This window comes from Diachasmimorpha longicaudata, chromosome 5, assembly GCF_034640455.1.
Source record: "Diachasmimorpha longicaudata isolate KC_UGA_2023 chromosome 5, iyDiaLong2, whole genome shotgun sequence".
NCBI lineage: Eukaryota > Metazoa > Arthropoda > Insecta > Hymenoptera > Braconidae > Diachasmimorpha > Diachasmimorpha longicaudata.
The window spans coordinates 465,241-489,920 of record NC_087229.1 but is presented as its reverse complement, the minus strand read 5'-3'; the positions used below and the strand labels follow the sequence as shown (position 1 = coordinate 489,920).

Genomic DNA, 24,680 nt, shown 5'->3' with positions numbered 1-24,680 from the left:
TCAGTGTCTACACGGAAAATCCATTCATTTGTAATAAGTCCATTCTAATCCGTTGTATTAGTGTGGAACAAATAATAAAATTTCGTGTTCGCCTCCTATTGTTTACCATGATTTTTTAAATTTATTTATTTATTTATTTATAGTGATGGAACCTATAATGTAGGTTATTTACATAATTTGTTGGATTTTTAATTCGCATTTTTTAAATAATCGGCAAACATTTCCTATGAACCGATGGTCATATGCGGATTTACCACGATTTTAGATAAAAATAACTGAAACGATTCTTCAATTCACGATTACGTGACTAGTTACGTAGTTTTTCTGTATTTGCCTCTCCATGCAAAGACATCAAATTCAAAATTCAAAGCACAAATTTTGCGTTAAGTATCGTGATCTCAACAGGAGAAAAGACATAAAAATGAAAATCGTAGAAACAAAAAATAGCAAAACCCTCAATTAACCCCGAGCAAAATGAGTGTTCGTGATTCCCCTCCGGAAAATTCAACCGTACGGCCATATCGATGCACAGACGAGTTCAGAGAGAGAGAGAGAGAGAGAGAAGGTGTGTGGAGAGTGCCGATATAATCGTAACCCAACGCCCGTACAGAACAGTCGCGGAAATGCTATCGCCTCTATCTCCTCTTTTCCTCGTTTTTTTCATTGAATTTTATTTTCTCACTCTGTGGTGCACGTTAGATGCCAATGCCCCGTGGGTGCTAGATGTAGGGTGGTGGGATACAGGGAAATGGGGACCGGTTGGGTCAGACGCCCAGTCGACATGGCCGAGCGAACACGTTTTCCAGAATATTTATGCAGAAACCGATCCCATCGTCATAAATGTCACGTTTTTTTTTTCGCTGCTCTAATGTTACAGATTTTTTTTCTTCCTCGATTTTATATACAAATGCCTATGGTAATGAAGTAGAGAGGAAATACTTAAACTTATCGAGTTTATTTCGAGGAAACTGATGGCAAAATGAAAATTAGTTGTGAAATTCTTTGGATTATGGCAATGAAAACATGTAAATTCATAAAAAACTTTGATTTTTTTTCTGTAATATATGAAAAACCAGCCAAACAATTTTTTTTTAATTTAATAAGTTCGATTGGAGTCAAATGTTTGTTTTTTAATCCGAGTTGTAGTTACCTTGACTTTAAGAGATCATTTATTTTGGGTGAATAGATTATACAAATTTTTAAGCCAATTAATTAATCAGATATTAGAGGATATTTAAAATGCTGCTTCAATGCGTCAGTTTTTTTACTTCAACTCTTCGTGTGGAGTATTTATTTTTTTGCCGACTGAATCCTGAGAAATTGACACTATAATTTAATGAAAGTGAAAACTAGTGTACAGTATTCCCTGAGAAACGACTGAACAAAAAGAGTTCACTAGCGCCGTAGTAAATACGTTTCCCGATTCGTCGATGATATACTCCACTAGGCAAACGGAACTCGCATCATACGAAATTAGAAAAATAAATTGTAATTAAAACACTGGTCTTCCGCTCTTTAGTTGAAAATAGAACGAAATAAGCGAGTGAGGTTGTATATTTTATGCCCTCATTTTTGCCAAGATTTTTCATCATTTTTTCTGAATGTACACGGGGAGAAAAATCCGTGGATTTGTATAGTGTGACTCCGATAAAAATGACTGTGCTGTCTTACAATCTCGATGCAAAGTGTCGGACTGAGAATAATTACTATGCCACATAGTGAAATTTCTCTATCGGCTCGGAAAAATTTCTATGTCGGCCTCATAAAAAGTCTAATGGTAGACGAGGGGATGCACGCTAAACAGCTGATGCAACAGATCCCATGACGAAGTCCACCGTCGGCAATCATCGGATACATTCGCCGCGCATCGTTAACCAATCACGATGAGTTAACGAAAAATTACTGTGCAGCACAGTAAAAAATGACGGAAGGCACAGTAAAATAAACTGATCTAGATACGAATTTTTAAAGGATTTCTATCAATTTTTCAGTTAAACTAAAATAGAAAATGATGGACCGTTAAATTTCATAGTGCTGTTTCATAAATTTTACGAATTCACATATTAATCGCAAAATGCACTACAAAATTTATGGTATTGATAAGAAGTTTTAGATGTGAGTAAAACACATTAGATTATTCTAGCATTTGGCAACTCGATTCTAGTGGTCAGCATAGTAATTTTTCTGGCACTTTTCCCGCTGTGTACCGGGAAAAATGTCCAAGTTTGACCTTTCCCTGAGGTTGTACATCGCAGTTATACTCCTTGGTGCGTTAACGCTCTCCTGTACACCTACCAACAACTAGTCACCCGAAAGTAGCGATGTTTTTAATTAGGTGAAAGGAATCAAGTAACACAATTCATACTAATTGAATATCACACACAATTAAAATACATTTAATATTAAAAACAGGTGCATTGATCTGTATCTAAACACGACATAAAAACCGGATATTCGATGGAATTGGAGATCAGGACTGAATACTGTCTCGATGTATTTTCTTAACTCTCTAAGTAGGAATTAATTTAAAACTGGAGTTCATCATTTTAACATTTCCTTCCAAAAATGATGGGGATGAAAAAGTGTTTATGACAAATAATAATGAGGGTGAGGCAAGTATGGGTGGTCTGTGGAGCAACTCTGAGCCTTAGGCTTCTCTTGAAAGCGTACAAACAGGGGAAAAGGGAGAAGGTCAAAACCACCTGCTGGTGACAAAATTATATTTTATAAAAAGCGGTGACTAATTTTTCCATTACATAAAGACTTCTGTGACTATTTTAAAGGTTTGTCTGTTATGTGTTATAAGCTCACTACTCTATAGGACAAAAACCAACGTTGAAATTTGAGAATTTATCTTTTCTACGAAAGTTGGGAAATTTCTTGTTTCTAACGGTTGATTTCAGAATTTTACATGTTTAAGACTGAATACTGCATTTGGTAAATATCTCCAAAATATTTCTTCAAAGTATTGTGAGTAATCTCGTTTTTTTGTATTTTCGAAAGTAGTAGTGGATGAAATTGAGGCGATGTTCTTTCATTTCTTATGTGTCGTGGTCCGGAAGTTAGTGATTAGGTGGGGATTAATAAATGATAACATGATTTAAGCCCTGAGGCAATGTCGATATATTTTACAAATTTCTATTTACACTATTTAATAATGTTGAGTTCGCCGTAATCTAATAGTGGACTGTATGATTGTTGATATGATAAATCGCATATATGATAGTTACCTCTGATGCTTTTCTGCTGTCGAACCTGATATATGCAATTGATTATTTGATAACGCCCGCCTAATAGTCGCCCACTATGATTGTAACCGAATGTATGATTAAGTGGAACCTCCAAATTTCGACGATGTGTACCGATGCCTCGCGATCACGTTCCTGATCGTAGATTCTGAACAAGTAGATTTAGCAAAACAACAAAAAATATGATTTGATGATCATTACATTTTTAGCAAAAAAATTAATCATCTTCTTATCTCAATCTCATGTCTTAAACGCATTTCCACAGTATAAAAAAAACAGAAAAAAAAATTAATTCATTAAAAAATAATGAAAAACGATGGGGTAATTGTTATTACCTGGCAATACCCATTAAATTGTACCTGAATTTATTTTTACCAGTAAATATGAAACATTTCATTAGACGAATACTATGATTGTCTGTTCCAGGATGTCAAAGAAATACACCGAGAAGTCCTCGCGCAAGCCGTAATGATGCGGCCTTGGAGTTCGAGTGTCCCGAAGAATTTGGCTACTACGCACATCCACGCGACTGCACTCAATACTACGTCTGTGTATTTGGAGGCGCATTACTTGAGTCCTGCACCGGCGGTCTCATGTACAGGTGAGCAATGCTATCACTAAACACTATCCACAAAAATTAAGCAATTGTAGTAAATATTTTAAAAGTTTGTAACAGTATTGAAATAACTTCATTCAATAATTCTTTAAATTCAGAATAGCTCTCGTATATTGAAGAGATGTTTAGCAAAATACTAGTAAAGACGGACGCAAACAGAATTATGTTGATATTAATAAATAAAATAAATTAAGTGGTGCCGATGGTATTATCGTTGTGATCCTTTACCCACCCTTCCCAGAGCTTTGTAAAGTTGTCACTCCACTTTCACCGATTGAAGAATTTGACTGAGCCACTGAGCGTATTCAAATGCTGAAGAACTACTTTGTCCAACCTCAAGTTTGTTTTTTTCTGCATTATGTATTTTTTAAAGTCTTTAAAGTACTGGTCACTCCTGCTGATGATGCTCTTTCAACTTCTTGTATCTGATGATGTTTACCTTGATATAATTGAGGCATAAATGCCTCCAAAGAACAAATTTTCGAGACAACTCCAAAATTTTATGGGCGAATTCAACATTCATGAATTTATTCACATCTCCTTTCAATGTTGTACTTCGGTGACTTGTGGGTGTTATGTCTTGAATGAACGATGTTATTGGGATATTTAAAAGACGAATTCTGGCCTAATGGTTTAACTACACACGAAAAAATTGTTACTCTACTCCTCTGCGGGTCAATTGAATATGCAGTCAAATTCTTCAATCGGTGAAAGTGGGGTGCCAAATTCACACAGCTCCTTCCAGCACCTATGTGGTATTTATCTCTATGTTAACTTACATCTGTAGTAAGTATTTCACTTGTGGAAATAGTAATGTAATAACTCTTTTATTACAGAATAATGCTGGTTATAGCGGTAAACTGTTATACAAATAATCGTTAGATTTAAGCAAACATTAATTAATAATTTCAAAGAATAATTGGAAGCTTATGTGCGAAGTACTCTCGCCCGCGTTGCTGGGCGAACTGAACTGATTTTGTTCCTAGTGAAGATCTTTGACGCTGTATCCGTCACCATCAACCGTCTGATCGTCATTTGTTTTGACGATCAAGTTCCGACCTGCGTCGCCACGATCCAATGCCTCTCGTATTTCTATTTACCAATTTCGGTGGTTCCCTGCATAAGACCGTCTTTGTTCCATACCCCTAAAGCCTCTGATCAACCTCGAAAAATTTCTCTCACACATCTAACTTCACATACTTATAACTAACTGCACATCATCAATGGGACTCGAACCTGTGCTCATAGAACGTATTGGTCATAGGGCCAGCACGTCGACGACGAACTCAAATACGTCCTTGTATTAATGTTAATAAATAATAGTTCTAAGACGCTAGTGCTCTCGCTCGCGTTGTTAGACGAACTGCCAGATCACCACTTCCCAATAGCGATCTCCATCGCCGCCTTCGTCATTTGTTCAGATTAACGCTGTTAACGCTGTCTCTTAACGTCTCGAAATCTCCCCCCCCCCCCACACACACACACACAATTAAATTTAAAGAAATTAATTAACACTTACTCTGGTTGTTATATCTCATGTAGTTTCCATTCTTCATTGCCCTCTTAATTCCTAACAAACAACCATTCTTTAATATAATTCCAATTATTATGTCATTAATTATATGATAATTATGACTTAAAATTTAAAGAATCTGATATAAGTCAAAAATTAAAAGATTCTTCGGGAAAAAAAAGATAATTCTGAAGGCATTGCAAAATTAGAGTAACAAAAGATAATATGAATAATTGAACGAGGTTAATTTACGTTAGAGTTCGTTCAATAATCTGTAAATGAATTGATATTGATTAATAATATGAATTGGTAATTGATAATTGTTATAATTATACGGTAACTTTCAAATTCCTGGCGTTCAAAGACAAATTTAGATGATAATAACAATAAAAATGTAAAATTACGATTTAATGTGGATTTAATGCCGCCAGCGAAAGTGAATACACGTGTTAAAAATTGTTAGCGCACTCGGCCATCGTACATAAATTCCAGCGCGAAGTGTACCGCTGCACCAGTGCAATAATATACTTCGCATTAAAGAATCAGTTTCCCATGTATTGTTTGCACTGCATACACAGAACCCGTGAGATATATCGCTCCAGTGAGAGCGTTATAAGGGAAAATATTTGCTGTCGTGGAATGCCGTTCTATTATTATATTATGATTGTTATTGTACGACCCTTGGAGATTGCCGAAACAAAGAATTCCACAATTTTGAGGTTTTTGTCGTGTTAAATATTTACTCGAATGTTTTGTTTACATTTTTATGGCGAACAGTTGAAAAAAGTAGCTGCGAAAGAATCACTTTGTGTTTAAAGTAGCTATATACTTTTAGTTGATTCAAAGATTATCGACAACTACAAAATTTTTTTAGATCATTCGATGACATTTGGAATCGTTATTTTTTCCTCAATTCAGTTATCGTTTCTGTTAGAAAAAAAAAACGTTCGAAAAACAAAACTTAAGGGTTCGTAAAAGGTGATCGACGGTTTGAGAGACAAGTTCTAGTATTTGTTCATAAGAAGGGAATGTTTAAAAAAATATCAAATTTAATTTCGTTAATATTAAATATGTAGAAATTTTTTCGAATTCGAAACTGGGAAAATTCAAAAGCAATAAAGCTACTGTAAATGCAGTGTTACAAAAAAAATATCAATTGATGACCGTTTTGCTTCTGACGACTACCTAAAGTTCATAACTTGGCATAATAAACAATAGTTACAATGCAAGAATTCGATCACGTACAATGGCATGCTCCAGTATACCATCGGGAGCGTTCAAAATTAATCGCTAATTTAGCGAAATACAACTCCTTGAAACTAAGGAGGTTGAAAAAATTTGCAGATTCCGCTGACCACAAGTACATCGGGGAGGTATGTCAATGTCTAAAAGCTAGTAATGTCAAAATTTAAAATACTTGATGTTTTAAACTGAAGAAATATACATAGAAAGTAAAATGAAAATAGCGTAACTAACTGAACTCTGGGGTTTCAGCACTAAACAAATAAAAATAAAATGAAAAATAATAATTACAATGGAAAATATATTGTTATATTTCAGATGTCTATCCGTGAGACTGGATACTATTGAAATATTGCGCTTTAATCCCGGGTATTTTACCGCATATAAACTTTTTACAGAGACTGTCGTGCGACAAGAATCTGAATGCATTTAGTCTTTTTCTTAATTTCCATTCAATTTCGCATCTTCTCTTTGTGGTTTCCCCGATGATATAAGAATTACGCTAGGACAATCATAGAAATAGTAAGAGAAAGATGATAAGGATTGAAAAAAATCCATTTATTCTTTTTTTCTCTCTGGTAAGAACCAAGAAATATCGCATACAGAGAAATTTGTGATGAAAATTATCCTCGGGTTCTATAGAAATGTATCATAATTTCAAACGCCTCAATTATCTTACACAAATTGAAAAAATTAAACGGTAAACGTAAGTAGGATAATCATTTCCATAACGATAATAGACTTGACATATGACATTATCGATCAGTTGTGCTAGATCCCACGCACAGAGTAACTTTTTATAACGTTGCAAAATCTCCGGGTTCGCGAGTTTGAATCCCTTTCCTCTTTGTTCATTTTCTGTTTTTTTTTCATCGATAAGTGATGGAATATGGGAGGCGAAGAAAGCAAGGTCATTCATTTGTGAGTGATCGCTGGGCGCCCATGGGCTTTGCAGAGGCATGCGGAACCAGAGATCTAGATTATCAGCGCCCGCCCTCCTTTAAACCGGAATATTGTAATACGTGCGAGACAAGGACTCGTGTCAATTACAATGCCCACGCGGCTCCCACATTACTGTGCAATATGCCCTTCATGTTTTTTTTAAAGGGATGCAACACGTATAATGGGTTATTTGCTCTGTTATTAATATTACACTAGCTATTTTACATTTTCCCCCTCTTGGTCTCATTCGCCTTAGATTTCAATATATTTCAATATATTTTTTATCAGTTGCATCAACAGATTTTCAAGTTGTGAAAGTTCACCTATTCCCATTATGTTAACCTTTAAAAATATTTGAAATACTCCATTTTCTGAACTTACCAAATTTCTAATGTTCCTTCAAATATGTTATGGGTATGCATAATATATACTAGGTATATGTATGCTTTTCTGTTAGTATATACTTATTTTTTTCTCCCTTCGCCCAGTTTCATTCTTTAAAACATCTCTAGACAAATTGAATAAGTTTTCGTTTAATTTAATTTTTTACATCGACAGACTTTTCTGTTTATCATTTTTTACTTTATGACTTTTGTTTTGTTTGAGTTGGTGGGGGATTTGCAGAAGTGACAGTGCAATCAATTCAGGAAAAAAATTTGTATTGTTAAAATTTTTATGTTTCCATGTGTCAGCCATGAGTTACAAACCTGTGATTGGCCTCGCAACGTAGGCTGCCTGGACTCCAGTGGAGGTGCAAAGGAGGACGACGTCGAGGACCCGCTGCTCGAAAGGTGAATGATCCGTCACTCACTATTCTCTACGACTTTGATACATCCATGGCACATGCACCAGAAAAACTTGTTTCTGGAATTAAGACATTTGTGTTTTTTTAATGTTGATCTCAGTTCAAAAAGCACACAGTCCCAATTTCGAATCGAATCGCAAAAATCGATGATTTTGCCCCATCTATTCTTGATGTTAGGTAAATACTAACATCAAGTAGTGAAATACTGATGATATGTGACTACAAATTATATAATGATACATGTTAAGACGTCTTAAGGAATTATTTCCGATATCTTCTCATTTTTCATATTATTTGAAAATTTCGCGAAAACGGGGGATCAACTGGATGTGAAAAAATATGCCGTTTTTAGATTTTATCATTATCTAATGACTCAAAAATTTTCATGGTTAATGACCATGCATCTGTCCCTTAAAAAAAGCATGTAATGTTTTTTGTCAGCTTATTTGGGTACATCGCTAAGCTATACATTTCAAAGTAAACATATATATTACATACTATATATATGATTTGAAATTTTCTCTTCAGTAATTTTTCATACTCTAAACTATAAGGCACACACGGCACCTCATACCCTAGTCCTTAATTAAAATTTATTGTATCAAAGTATCACATAATATAATACCTTTTTCAAAGAAATTAAATATCATGATACGATTCCATTATCATAATATATTGTATATATCATTCTGGGAATAATAGTTATTTGTAATAAACAGGAAATACTAGTTATTACCGCAATTTTTTTTGCCTTTTTACTCTTATATATATATTTAATTCCATTCAATTGCATCATTAAATTTGTATAATACAATAAATTTGATTAAATGCCCAGTTTAACGCATAAAATACATATATTTCATGGAACACGGACTTCTTTTTTTGGATATATAATTTCATTCAACAATTTTTTTTTCATTTTTTTATCTAAAAACAAGTTCATACTCCTTTCTCTTTCACCACATACTATAGAATAGCGCATTTTGCGTGCAAGTCTATCTAGTTTTTCGAAATTTTTGGTAAAATTCTGTGGGTTTTTGCAAGAGTCCAACGAGAAAGTAAGAAAACTGTCGGCGGTTAAAAAACTTTGTGAGCCATTGAATAATAATAACACTCAAAAACGGCAATTTTTTTCCCGCCAATTATATCGACGGTTGCTCAAAAATTTGCAAAAAACGAAAAATCAGAAAATATGGCCTATAATTCCTTCAAAACTGATGATTGAGTCTTAATTAGATATCGTAATCCACTGAAAAATCAAACGAGGTAAAATACACTTTAAAAAAGTAGCTCTTCACAGAGGTAAATTTATACTAAAAATCATTTTATCGTTCTATATGAGTATATGACGAGTCATCGTTTTTACAGTATGATAATGAAAAATGAGAGATAGAGTTTAACATCCGATCTACATTGAGTCAGTTCTTTCCGCTTCCTCCACTCACGGAAGAGAAAGATATGTTAAAGTGGATGAAGTGATGCTGGATGGATATCCTGAAGGCAATTGGGTTATGCATGGTCAATCATCCGGTATTAATCCAACTTATCATTTATTTTTCTGCGCATTTTAGCACTCCCCTGACTATCCAATTACACAATTTACGATTAGATGGGAATAATCTTGAGGAGAAAATAATATCGATATTTTTCATGGTAGAAACATTTCTTTCTCAACGATGATCAACCAGTATTTGTATTAATGGTTCGTTTGATGTAGTTATTTATGATTTTCATCAATTTCGCTATCGTGACACAACAATCTATCTGGCTCGACACTCATTTGAGTCGCGTTTGGGTCCTGTTTCGCAATTTTCCTCCACTGTTTGTGCATTTCGCAATAACAAATGGGGCCCCCCCACTGTTAAACAGTGACGCTGGGTACTCATTATAACGTATTGTGTACAAAAGCTATCATACGAATTGGACGTTGCACTCGGTACGTTTTATGCCATCTCATTTGTCCCAGTCATGAGGGCGAAATTGTACGACTGCGGTGGTTAATTAATTTGACTGTGTTTTGATGAGAAAATTAATGAGTTCTATTCAGTTAAAAAATTGATGAAAAAAAAGTATTATGTGTCGAACATTTACTTTTGAGGAGGGAGTAGTTTCGAAGTTGTTCCAAATGCAGACACAAATTTTGCTCAATAGAATCATTGTAAAACAGAGAAAACGTTAGGAATAAATGAGGCTCAAATGGCAGCTTTGATGGCCGACTACAAAAATATAAAAGCATTTTACAGTAGAAAAATGACTCGCAATTGATTCGTAAATTTTTCTAGTCGTGTTATTGCTTGAAAAGAGTAATATTTTTCGAATATTCACTTTTGAATAAAGAGGAATTTAAGTTGATCAAAATGCAGATAGAAATTCGGTTGCATAAACTTGTAAAATGGGGCAAACGTTAGGGTCAAATGAGGCGCAAATATCAGCTTTGATGTTTGGCGACGAAAACATAAAAACATTTCGCAGTAGAAAAATTACTCACAATTGATTCGTAAATTTGTCTTTTCGTATAATATTTTTCAACCACTAAATTGTCCAGACATTCTGGCAAATGTTCTCCCCAATTTTCCTCTCCCTCCATGAAAATATCTCCAAGTCATAACCAACTGATTGCTTTGATCCCCAGAGCCGCGAAGGAATCCCATCAACAGCGTCAGCCGCCCCAACGTCAGGCCGCCCGTCAGCCGACTCCACCACCGCCCCAACAAACCCAGCTCCCCGAGCGTCACTCCCGCCACCGTCAACCACCCCAACGCACGACCTACCCCGACGAGGAGTACGAGCCAGCCTCCGAAATCGAGAGTGACCGTCAACAGCGAGTCTACCGTGGCCAACCATCAACAATTGGCCAAGTACAGCGTGATCGTGATGGCCTGCGTCGTAACATCATATCCGTAAGTCCAACGCACCCATCACGACCTCTTCATCCCGCTTACGTCACACCACCTGTGTCAAATGGATATGACAATGTCGGACACGTGACAAACGTTAGTTCGACAACGACACCGACAAAACCACCAATAACGACTATTAAAAATAATATTAGCGATCGCGATAGGATCGATAATCCTTATCAGGATGCAACAAGAAGGAATTACATAATCGTCAGTTCCCCATCGCCCTTCAAATTACCGCCAAAATTTGACGATGAAATCACTGAATCCATAATTAAATATCCAACAGTTCACCACGAGGACGACAATTACAATTACATAACCGAAAGAATTACCGAAGTGACTGATAAAAGTCAAAAAGTGACCGTTGAAAATCATAAAATAACCGTTGAAAATTCTAAAATCGATTTATCTCCTAAAACAACTGAAACTACACCGACAAACACATCAATTATTCCCGAAATCATCACCAAAACTGATGATAATGACCAAGATCTGAATGAGATTAAGCCAACACAGTCGCCTCGCAAACCGATCACCTACGAATTCAGTGATGAGCCCATTGGTCGGGGTAATTTTGCAACAGCACCGACGACAATTCGCCAACGAATAAAATCGAGATTATCGCAGTATCGTGGTAGTGAGAGGTATCAGGGGGGTGTGACAATGATGAAAATCATTCGTAAACGACCGGTCAACGATCAAATCGGTAGGGAATCATTGGATAGTGATGTTACCCTACGCAGTACCACACCAATGACAAGAAGACGAGAAAATAAAAAAAAATTGTCTGATAGCTCTGACAATTACGATGACATTCCGACAACTTTGAGCCCATACCAGAGAGCACAGATACTCAGTAAAATCAGTCAGGTACATAGTCATGAGGACATTGAGGGCAATGAGATAACAGTAACAACAAATAACAGTGTCAAAGATGTATCGAATGACACAACGCTAACAACAACAGTGAAATTACTGGAGACCACGACTATTGGGGAACTTAAATCACCGGGAGATGAACATGAGGAAAATGAGATAACAGTTACACCCACGAGTTTAGGCCAACGGGCAACAAGACAACGTCCAACTTCATCAAGGAGTTCACTCGTAAGTCAAGTCAATCCAACCCACCAAAACTTTGGATCAAATACTCTTGACTTCTTCTTATTCAACTATTGATTTTCATACGAGATGACAGAGTTTTTATGGGTGACTACGACAACGAGAGCTCCTTAATAATGTGTAGTTTCCTGATGCGAGTGATATTGATCGAACAACGAAATTGTTCATTGTTAATTGGGAGGGATTTATGGAGCAAGTGGCGTGAGAGGGAGGACTTGAGACGAATTTTCTGACGATACTGTTGTTTTGCCTCCATCGCCTCTTGTTTTGTTGTAGATAGAGAGAAATGTTTGTGGGTGATCCACTTGAAGAACGAAAAAAAAATCAAAATTTTTTTTGGAAACATGTTTCGAACGCTTTGACTTCACTATTCCGCATTGAAATGACCGGAAAAAAGTTCCAAAAAGACTTCACAGAATTTTCCCGCGGGAATCCCATGCGAGCGCCCTCGCAGCTAATTGATGATGGTAAATGCGGTTTAGTGACGTCATATAATGATCTGGAATTAACGTAAGGAGAAGAATGGAATAAATTTGACAAAATTTTTCGCTCATTTTATCAGCGAACAAAACATTTGAGACAAATTCTCTATCAAATGAAAGTGGATCTCCTCAAGGGACAGAATCTCATCGCTTTGTTGCATCTGCCGTTGTCACATATTTAATATTTCTTTCTTTTTAGTTTTTCCTTTCTTTACTAAATCATAACGAAGTGTTTTTATGGCAGCAGCAGTTATCAATTATCACGTTGTTCATGATTTTTTTTTGTACGGATAATGATGTTTTTCAGGAAAGGGAGAAGGAGAGTCTGCACTCCGGTAGAGGTCAGACTGAAAATCATTACAGGTAATTGAAGAAGTTGTTTAGACGTCAGTCAAGGTCACTGGTGAAAATTGTTTTTCTGATTTTGCTGGGTTTTTTTCTTGGATTCATAGAGCAATTCCATCGGAAAACCCGAGAAGTTTGAAGACGACAGCTTCAACTGCTGCCACACCTGTTATTTCCAAGGCATACTATGATCCTGAGACTTATCCTTACTACACTATTTATGATGACGATGTGTCTATTTACAAGGATGATGGTGAGTTATCGTTATTGTTGTCAATATGTTACATTTTATTGATGAACTAACGGTTAATTGACTTCCATTGGTGACGTTAATTGTCCTTTCTTCGATCGTTTGTTGCGTAGATTACGCTCAGTACACTGTAAATCACTCCGCTCCCCTCCATCATCCTCATCAGCATCAGAGCGTGAGGATTGCTGAGGTGACGCCCAACTCGAAAGCCACTTCCTACACGCAAAAACCGAAGAAAGTGCCCGTCAATGATAATGACAAGTACAATTTGAATCAGGATGTCACCATTTCGGATTATGACATTTATGAGAATCAGGTAAATGAATCCGCAAATTCATCGGTTATCGAACTATCAGCCGATAATGAACAATGAGTTGTTTATAATTTTTGTGAAGAACCGGGTAATAATATCGGAGAGGATCAAACTGAGTTGATTATATTTTTTGTTCAGCCGCAGAGTCACCTGAACAAGAACAAGTTCCGAATCAACGATGGACAGCAGTCGTACAGGTGAGGCTAATTATTCATTATCATTATTATTCTTTGTTCATTGCATTAAAAAAAATCAACTTTTCTGAATATATTGCTCATCGTCGTAGACGGCTAGGAATAGTTGTCCTTGAGGTATTTATGGCCTGGTCAGGGGGAATTTAAAGAAAAGTGAGATATCAATTTTTGGTCGATCCTAATTTGTAAAATTCTCACTTATGTGTAAACTGACGGGGTTGTTACCAATATCTTCTCGATTTTAAAGTTTTCTACAAATTTCGGACAAACAGTAGATAGAATTGATGTAAAAAATATATCGTTCTTAAATTTTATTATTATTCAATGGCTCACGAAAATTTCATTAGTGCGAAAGAATTTTCCGACCTCCTCAGTAAACTTTTGCAAAAGATACAGAATCTTATGGAGAATTTAGAAAATAAATAGACGGACAACTATGAGAAATGAGAAGATATTGACAATAACTTCCTGATGGGTTTATGCTGATATTTTCTCATTTATCAAGTTTTTTTCAGATTTATGAAAAACAGACAAGTCACTTTTAACTAGCACCCAGTTGCTTATACATATCTCAGAATCTAATACAGTTAGCGAAATTTTCATTATGACCTTTTGGTGAAACAAATTGAGTTCTATAATAACGATCATCACGAAAATTCCGCTACTTACTTACTTACTTCCTTAGATTCAAAGATATTCTTAAAAAAACTCGGGTGAGAGGTGAGTCAACTTATCTCGGTTTATCACGTCATTACTGAATTGATGTGAAAGTGTATCGTCTTTAAATTTGATCATTATTCAATAGCTCACGAAGTTTTATTACAGTAGAATAATTTTCTCACTTTCTCAGTGAACTTTTCCAAAAATTCAAAAACGTTATTTAGAATAATAATAAAAAAGAGACTCACGGCTATGAAAATTCAAAATTTAGTGAATCATGACGAAATCTAGGAACGGTACATTTTTCAATGTCCACCTTATTCCTGATTTCCCAGAAATTGACAAAAAACGAGAAATACGAAGATATCGGCAATAACTTCTTAAGCAAGACCAGCGGAAAAGAATGATATTAAAAATTCTAAATATTGTACATTACCCCGTAGAATGTTAGACATTTTACATGATCTTAATCCATCTATCATCGATGCCATCGATAAATTTTTCAAAAATGTTAAACTCAAAAACGAAGATATCAATATAGTCCAGACATTGATTCTATATATTTTAAAATTATAGCTGATAAACTTTGTTAATAAATGTCAAATGCTTAATTTAAAAGAAAAAAGAAAAAAAACTCCTTAAAGTAGCAAATCTGAGCTGGTCGCAATGGATAAGTTCATGGACAGCAGCGCTTCGAGGTAAATACAACAGCCACAGTTGTATGGACTACCGATCCATTCTCGAGCAAATATCACCTAGTGCTCCACTATCCACAGAAATAAGACTCCCTTAATTTTACACTTCATGACTCGATGACTTGTTAATGATTTTCAAGACATTTATCCGCGGCCAGGGGTTCATATTCTGTTTTAATGGCACTGACGAAATTCATACACGACAGTGATACGAAATGGGGTAAAAACACAATCTTGTACTTGTTATGCACAGAACCAATGGTCTCAGCCATCCAGTGGTCCACGTAACAACACCAAATGCCATTGTCGATAATTATGTGCCCCTGACGACTACCACCCAACCACCACCTACCACAACAGCACGTCCCTTTACTGTGACTGTACAGAGGTGAGCTACATTTATACCAAAATTATTTTCCCCATGATTTTAGATTGATCGGAAAATTGACAACGAAATGATAGATAACGAACGAATTCTTCGAATTCCGTTCAGTTTGTCATTATCTCGTGAATAAAGTGGAGTGTTCTCCACTTCACATATCATTGGCATTTTATTTTGTATCGAGAGAATTTTTTTTTCAAGGAATAGGAATTCTGTGATCCTTTGGCCATTCAGTAGCCAGGTGGTAATACAGGATAACTTGACTTAGGACAGTGATATCTCTGAATCTAAAGGAGATAGCGAAATTTTTTTTATTACATTTATTGTAGGTTTCAATTCGCTGCAAATAAAAGGTTCTAATGAAAATTTCGTCCTCTGTCCTGGTCTCGAGATATTTATCAAAAATTAATAGTCAGGAGTGACTTATCTTGTTTCACCACTTCTTTACTGAATTAATAAGCTGAGTGGCAGTCAAGAACTGTTTCCATCGTATACCTTCATTGTCAACATCCAGCCCATAATATCCAATTTTAAATGATCTATTTATCAAAAATTACTAAATAAAAAATCCACGAACATGAAAGGCCATACATTCATTCATTCAATTTTGGCAGTATCTAATTTTCTATTGTAATCAATCACGCCCGGTTGGTCTCTTAATTTATGTGTCAACATTGCCAACTTCCATCTTTTAGTTATTTGACGTGTTCATTTAATTGTATTGATAATCTGCTTTTTGTTGTAATTTTCTTTATTTGACCTTTTTTTGTATTTGATTATTTGATATTGGCCTTTTTTGTTCCATTTTTTAAAATTGGATGTTCGGTCCTACAATCTTGCTTTCATAGATATATAACGTATCTATAGATGATGAAAAAAAATAAAATAATTCTAAAACGTATAACGCCATAGACGGGAATAATAAAAATAAAAACATTTTTATTAATATCATGCCATTTTGGTTTAGCACAAATCGATATTTGTTTCCCTCAATAGCATTTCTTGATGCCTGTACTATCATTAAACAATTGGGTCAATTACAGAATTTCTGTTTCTAATTGTTACAATTGCATTTTCTCAATGTAGAGTTCTTCAGAAAATTTGCTTGAGAAATTTGACAGATCAAAAATGAAAATCTTCCATTCAGGTAACAACATTATTGATTGAAAATATCTGTGTTGAAAAACAAAACGGTAATAAAAAATTTTGTATTCCGATCACAATTGACTGGTGAGTCTCCTCACTATTGAAAATAAAAAGTCCTGCATTTCTCTTTTTCGGCCTCGACCGAGACCCAATTTCATGAGTAGCATTGATTCATCCAAAGAATTATCAATCGTATTACGTTGACAATGGATGAGCACGAAATCAATCCACGACACGCTCTCCTTTTGTCCACACTTTCACTCAGTACAAGACGATAAACTACAAATAAGAATTTCGTTGACTTTCGTTCACATTACCGGAAGCTGAATTGAATTGAGTGTTTAATTGTATCTCTGTAAATATCTCAATCATTTCTTTTCTAGTCGAGGACGACCACAAGTTAATCGAGGTACAGCACCACCGTAAGTATAAATAAAAGAAAAAACTATTTCATTATTTCTTCATATTTCATTAGAATGAAATTGTTTTTTTCATTTTACATTGTTTGTGTCTTAAAATAATGTAATGTAAATAACAAAAAGCTTTTTTTGTGGAAAGAAAATTAGAATTTTTGGAAATCCCGAGAATTTTTCATAAACAATTGATAAAAAATTAATTATTTACCATGAAAAATCATTTACTTAAACTTATATCAAATTAATTTCTCTTCAGAAGTTTACAAGAAATGGAAATTAAATTAAATTTAAAGATCGACGAAAGTTTGAAGAATTTCAATTGTTTATTTATCCAGAGTAAATGTTTAAAAAAATGATAATTTGCTACGAACTATATTTTTACCAACACTGAACATGTATGATTTTTGCAAATTTAATTAATCTCACGCATTTTAATTGATGAATTTGATAACTAAATAGATAATGACGCAAAGTTACTTGAATATTCTTCAAGCATGTCTCCCCTCTCGATTACACAAGCTATCACTCATTATTGATTGTGAGACTATTCATTGATTAATCAACTAGACAGATTTGCTTGTCAATTAAAAAAACTGAAAAATGCGTTATCCCTCTCTAATCTCCACGGTTCATCGGCTGATCATTCTCACAAGTACAATTGCACAATGATACATTACCCTGAATACCGACATTTGAAACGTCCATTCGGATTCATTAACACACCCTCATCAACCTAATTAATGGAGGCACGTGTGCTTAATTGCATTGGGCGTATCGTGGGATAAATTGTTGTAAAATGTTGGTGAAAAGTTTCAGAGCAAAGTCTTCTCCACTTTTAAGCTTCACTGAAATTTCAACAAGTGTCAGAATTAATTTTTTTTGTTCACTTTTTCTTCATTGCATGAACGTACATACTGGAATTTATTCGGACAATTTTTAAATCTAGGCGACTGAGGCCAACGCTCAAACCCTCCACTGAGATCGTCTCCAAGGCCCAGGAATTCGTTGATATCTACAGGCACCCACCAACGAGACCACCAACCCTCTATCCAACTCCTCAGGTCGACAAACCCGCTGCCAAGTGTCGCAAGGACGTTTGCTTACTTCCGGACTGCAACTGCGGTGGCTCTGACATTCCCGGTAATGTATTTATTTTTTTAATTTCTAAGCGAAGCTTAGACGACACGAAGAGAATTTTTTCATTGAAATTCTAGTACAATTAATGGAAAAATCACGATTACTTGGTTGTGAAAAAAATCTAATGGTGTTGAGGTAAACTTTTAGGGATTTTCGGTTAAATTGTTAGGAATTGGAAATTTAAGAAGTTATTGTCGATATCTTCTCATAGTTTTGGTAAATTTCGGGAACACCATGCATCAAATAAACATAAAAAAATATACCGTTTTTCGGTTTTATCATTATTCAATGACTCAAAAATTTTCATAGTCGTGCGTCTACTTTACTAAATTATCGGTGAATTTTTGTGAATTTCTTCCTGATTTTTCGAAAAGTTTACTAAGAAAGTAGGGAAATTCTTCTGCAGTCATGAATATCCCATCACAAATAAATGAAATTTGTAAAAAACTCGAAAAATGAGAAGATTTCGGTAATAACACCTGAAAATTATAACTTAGAACTTAAAATTTACGGCAGGATTTGTGTGGAATATTCACAGAAGTTCAGGAGAAACTCACACTTGAACCAATAAAATTTCCAGCACCCGCACTGAATTTTTTTAGAAATTTCTCTCCGTCCATTATCAAAGATGGATCAGTTTAGAAATTGAAAGGTACGACATGAACCTGAAAAGCACATGCACAGGGATTAAGAAAAATCCACAAACCTCCAGCTAATTTGCCTCATCAAGTCTTTCAGGAGGGGAAATTCCCATTGACTTCCCCCAACAACAATGCATCGACCAAAGAAGGATTTGAAGAATGAAAGAGAGAAAAAAACTGGTGCACATGTCGATTGTGTTATCGAGGAAACACAGACCAGTGAGAAGAGCTGGAGAATGAATTAGAGTGAAATGAGAATAACGCCTTGTAATGGCCGTTATACTTTCACCGATTGCCAACGTTAATGCACGCATATTACGCATGAGACGGTTGAAAGTGAAACAGATCCGCGTACGCACCTCCCCCATTACTCCGACAACTTGTGCTTGTGAATATTCTCATACATTCGCGATTGTCAAACTGAATATTCCTTTATTAATTGGACTATAATACTCTGATTACTCGATATTCACTTCTAGCGCATCTTGATTAAACCCAATTGATTTTCAAAAATATTTTTAAGGTTTTTTTCATACGTTAAAACCAAATTAATCAAACGAACAGATTTTTTTTTCTTTTCGTGAGAAGCGCAATGTTATGTTTTTGATAATTGAAACAAAAGGGATAGGGATATAACTGGAGAAACAAATAGGAAGAAAATCAGGGACCCTTGCGATATTGTTATGAATAAATTTTTGGTGACACGTCAAAATATCCTGTCAAAAGGATCCAGAACAACAATCTTCATCATTAAAAATACCGCTACGAAAATATCCTTCAGTAAGATTTTTTTGATATTTCCCTTTCCATTCGCCTTTAAAATTTCGGCCATTATTGAATTTTTTTGTTAAAAAGTATATGTTTTTCCTATGAACAAACATGTATATTTTTTTAATGAAGCGCTATCAACTTTTACAGAAAGTAAAAAGTCAATTATTGATCATTAATTTGACGATTATTTTCATTCCCCCAATTGAATTATAATTGTCGTATATTGACAGTCTCATACTGTAATATTATGTTCCAATCCACTCAAATACTTTGCATTGTTATTATTCCTATAATTTTTTTATCTCCATATTTTTTTCTTTTTTGTCGTGGCTGAACCCTTGTGGTATTTGATTATTCTGTCTCCTTCATTGAGTCTCTGTTATATTATTAAAGATTATTATAGATATTTTCTCCAAAATATTTTGGCGCGGATATTATGACATGAAAACCAATTTTTCTGTTAGTGAAAAAGAAATCATGAAAAATCCTGAAACTTCGTTGAAATCAGAGAATTTTTTTTTTTATTTGTCACTCCCTGCCCTCCCCTGGTAAATAAAATTTGAAAATGTGTCGCGTCATTTGAATACATTTACTAGCTCATAAAAAAATTGAAAATCAGGTCTCCACCTGACATTCCCTAATTTGAATCTTTTCCCTTCGTTTATTGGAGCGAGAATAAGAAAAAAAAGCATGAAATTTATTCACCACCGTATGGTTCATTCATCAGCAAATGATTTACCATAATTTCCGAACGAGTTATGCAAGATTTTAACGAGAAATCGATCGAGTGTTTTACGACCGTGAAAAATATAATCCCAAGTGTCGTTTGTAACAAGAGCGAGAGTTGCTCAAAGTTACTTGCGGTCATAGGCATTTTCACCAGGAAATCACGTTATTTGTTAGATTTTCATTTATTTTTCCTGGGATTACGATGTTGATTAAGCTCCCAGGAATGGAATCTAGTGAACTTCCTCGATTGAAGTACATTTTTCATTGAAAAATGAGAGGAGTAATGAGGAAATGATTTTTTTAATTGACGAATAGGTGGCATTCCCAGTGAACAGACACCGCAGATTGTTCTTTTGACGTTCGATGATGCCGTTAATGATCTCAATAAGCAACTTTACGAGGATTTATTTGAACGAGGACGAAAAAATCCTAATGGATGTCCAATATCAGCGACTTTTTATGTGTCTCATGAGTGGACAGATTACAGTCAAGTGCAAAATCTTTATGCCGATGGGCATGAGATGGCCAGCCACACTGTCTCGTAAGTCGTGTGGTGGTTTTTTTTCAGTGAAAAAAGGGCGCGAGTACGAGGAAGACTTGTCAATAAATTGATAGCGAAGCTACCAAAACGTCGTTTGGAACTCGCTCCATTGCGATGTTCAAAAAACTATTTATCTGATGAAAACACCGTTATTTCCGTTCACTTTGAATATTTTTCCAATCATTACTAACATTTTTGGAAATACCTGCAAGTGAATGAAGTTGAGAGAACAATTGTGACAAATATTTCAATAACAAAGTGGTAAAACGAAATGAGTTGGCTTATCTCTGAGTCAATTTTTTGAGCGATATCTCCGAATCTAAGAGAGATAGTGAAACTTGTATTATGAAATTTATTGTAGCTCTTGATTCGGTCCACAAAAAAAGTTCTATTAAAAAGTTTTCTATCTTTCTTAGATCTCGCAATATTCATCAAAAACTAGTCAACGGTCAGACCTGACTTATCTCATTTTCCCATGTAGCTACTGATTTGTCAAATAGGGAATGCAATTTGCGGGAAAATTATTCCGAGAAAATATTCTTGAAAATTCTCTGAGCTTCCATTGCAAATGGAAACATCTACCACTGGACAATTGAAGATTTTTAATTGAAAATTTTTGATAAAATCACAAAACTAATACTGTTTACTAACTGGAACTTTTTCTTTTCTCTTTTTTCCTTTCATCCATCTGCCTTGAAAATACTGGACAATGACCAAACGGTTTCTCACACCTCATCAATGGCACACTTTCTCATCACTCGCTTGTGAAATAAAAAATGCCAAAATAATGGCAAACAGGTGATTATCTGCCTGAGGAGATACCCCAGATTGTGCTCTTGACATTCGATGACTCAGTCAATGATCTCAACAAGGGCCTCTACTCAGATTTGTTCGAGAAGGGACGTAAAAACCCCAACGGTTGTCCCATCTCAGCTACATTCTACGTGTCACACGAGTGGACTGACTACAGCCAAGTCCAGAATCTCTATGCAAATGGCCATGAAATTGCTTCTCACACTGTTTCGTAAGTATCATCATTGCACGAAACGAGCTTCAAACGTTCACTTCATTAGAATTAATACACTTGAGAAAAAATATTTTTGACAAATATTCATTTACTTGAGAGAAGTATTTACCGTTTTAAAATGACTATTTCCTGGATTGAGGCATTCCCATAGGAGTTTAATTAAGTTTCAATGATGCCACTCTTAGTTTTCTTTATGATTATGTTGCGCAGAAATATAATCTGTCGCCTAAAATGTAATTCGTTAATGATTTTTCATTTTTATAAGTCTCTGATTTTCTGTAGAAAAAAATTTCAACGAATTTTGCAACCTCCATAATTATTGACGTAGTTCCCTGAAACTTATGACTATAAAAAAAAGTTCTATCTAAATTTACAAAAAAAAATGGTAGTTGTACATTTTCCAGTGAGAAACTTAAGTGCAGGACGAGGCAACTACGGCAAAACTCAAGACAAAATTGCCTTTTTTTTTCATTTTAATAGGATTTTTTCTGTGCATGGATCTTTTAAAAACTTTTCTCTGACTTTTCTATTACTTGAGTTATGTTTGTGTACTGATTATTAATCTTCGATCCTTCTTAAAAATTACATGATCATGTTCTAGAGCAATGTAATTATCATCATTCAATTAGAACTGCCTAATAATTACCCAATTAGAAAAATACAATATTGAAAAAGTAAAAACTTCTTTCAAGTAAATAAATATTTGGAGAAACTAAGTTGTTTTCTTTGTGTAGTGAAGACATGACAAAATTCACTTAAAAAATTCTACAGTGAAGTGATAAAAAGATGGAGTTTATTTATCTCCACCTATGTGTTCCGCTAAATATCTAAAAAATTACGGCAAACGTCGACATTTTCATAATAATTTTCTTATGGAGAAAAATGAATTTTCCAAGAAAGCCTTTGTGAAAATTCTTCCAGTGCTTCTGCATTCAGAGATATTCAAAGCAATGAAAATCATTCAAGCTAATACTGATACTAATATTATCATTTCTTTTTCAATTGCATGAACGGGAAAGTTTTTTATGTAATTTCATAATTTGATGAAGAAAAAATTTTTTTTCCACTATTTGAGTTGACTGAACCCTCGTACTCGACTTTACCTTCATTCAGCCATAACTAGATCTCGGAATATACTGTAATCAATGGGAATATGTAGGCACAGTTTCGGTGAGCAGTTCTCTGCCAGGAAGTGGGCCAGAGAAGTAGCTGGACAGCGAGAAATTCTCGCCGCTTATGGAGGAGTCAAGTTGGAGGACGTCAGGGGAATGAGAGCTCCATTCCTATCCGTAAGTCCCACCTCATTTTCTAATCATTGCTTAACATTGAATTACATAAATTGGGAGGTACAGCTGAACCGAACATCGCAGCTGTGCGTTTACCGAACACTTTTATTCCTGTTTACACACTGTTTTCTCCGCCCAGTTGTTGAACATAAATAAAGGTCTCGGGGTTGGAAGCCCGGTCTGGACTCCCCATTTCTTCAGTAAAATTTTCGGTAAAATCAGTAGCGAAGTGGTAAACCAAGATGAGTCACTTCTGACGACTGACCAGTATTTGACGAATATCTCGACATCTAGAGGAGATATCAACATTTTCATTTGAACTTAATTGGTTTAAACGTTAGAGACAGAAAACTCCAATATTGAGGAAATAATTCCTTCAAAACATTTTATTGTTTTTATTGATAATTTTAATGCAAACAGAAAAGCAGATAATTCTCCCTCGAATTTGCTCTGGATATATTGTTTAAACGAAGTGCATTAAATTTAGAATTACTATAAAATCGCGAATTCTAATTGTTGAAACTATACGTTTGGGATGAATTTGGGAGAGAATTTTTCGTTCTTCCCTTTCTGGACATTAATATAAGCCATAGAAAGAGAAAAACTTTTTATAGGAATTTTTGAACACAAAAAACCCTGACGCCTAAATCCAAATTCCTATCCAACAATTTCCTATGACATCACAAAACGTGGAACACTATACAAATTTTCTACATTCCATGTTAAATTCTCATGAATAAAATGATTTAATTCAAATGAATTGTTATCAGGTGGGTGGAAACAACATGTTCAAGATGCTTTGGGAGACGAACTTCACGTACGATTCGTCCATGCCAATTTACGAAAATCGTCCACCATCATGGCCATATACCCTCGATTACAAACTCTTCCACGACTGCATGATACCTCCCTGTCCAACGAGATCCTACCCAGGTCTGTGGGAGGTACCCATGGTAATGTGGCAGGACCTCAACGGTGGCAGATGCTCCATGGGAGATGCCTGCAGTAATCCACCGACACCCGATGGTGTTTACAAAATGCTCATTAAGAATTTCGAGAGACATTACACTACCAACAGGTAATTTCACTTTAAATATCAGTTGCAGTTACCTGAGGTGAGCTAATGACAGGTCTAGATCAAATCCTGACGAAGACCTCCATCACAGGCATTTTTATGAGGATTTTTTTATTCTAAAAGAGTAGAAGAAAAAAGTGATTCAAAATATAAAATATATTTTTATCACTCAAAGTGTCGGAAATTGTAAAAAATACCT

General features: G+C 35.0%; 1 protein-coding gene across 4 annotated transcripts in view; it reads left to right on the top strand.

Moving 5' to 3' along the window:
* Window positions 1–24,680, top strand: part of LOC135163145 (uncharacterized) — a 63,978-nt gene that overhangs the window by 37,049 nt on the left and 2,249 nt on the right. Inside the window, exons 2-14 of one of the 4 annotated variants that reach the window (XM_064122365.1) lie at window positions 3,675–3,849; window positions 8,254–8,352; window positions 10,999–12,376; window positions 13,181–13,236; window positions 13,326–13,471; window positions 13,582–13,784; window positions 13,920–13,978; window positions 15,584–15,718; window positions 17,242–17,280; window positions 18,221–18,414; window positions 21,892–22,117; window positions 23,280–23,409; window positions 24,177–24,484. In XM_064122365.1, coding sequence (XP_063978435.1) covers window positions 3,675–3,849; window positions 8,254–8,352; window positions 10,999–12,376; window positions 13,181–13,236; window positions 13,326–13,471; window positions 13,582–13,784; window positions 13,920–13,978; window positions 15,584–15,718; window positions 17,242–17,280; window positions 18,221–18,414; window positions 21,892–22,117; window positions 23,280–23,409; window positions 24,177–24,484 — 3,148 coding nt within the window. Of the gene's footprint in view, window positions 1–3,674; window positions 3,850–8,253; window positions 8,353–10,998; window positions 12,377–13,180; window positions 13,237–13,325; window positions 13,472–13,581; window positions 13,785–13,919; window positions 13,979–15,583; window positions 15,719–17,241; window positions 17,281–18,220; window positions 18,415–20,867; window positions 21,094–21,891; window positions 22,118–23,279; window positions 23,410–24,176; window positions 24,485–24,680 lie in introns of all 4 variants that reach the window. The other 3 variants (XM_064122366.1, XM_064122368.1, XM_064122367.1) reach the window with 3 other exon arrangements.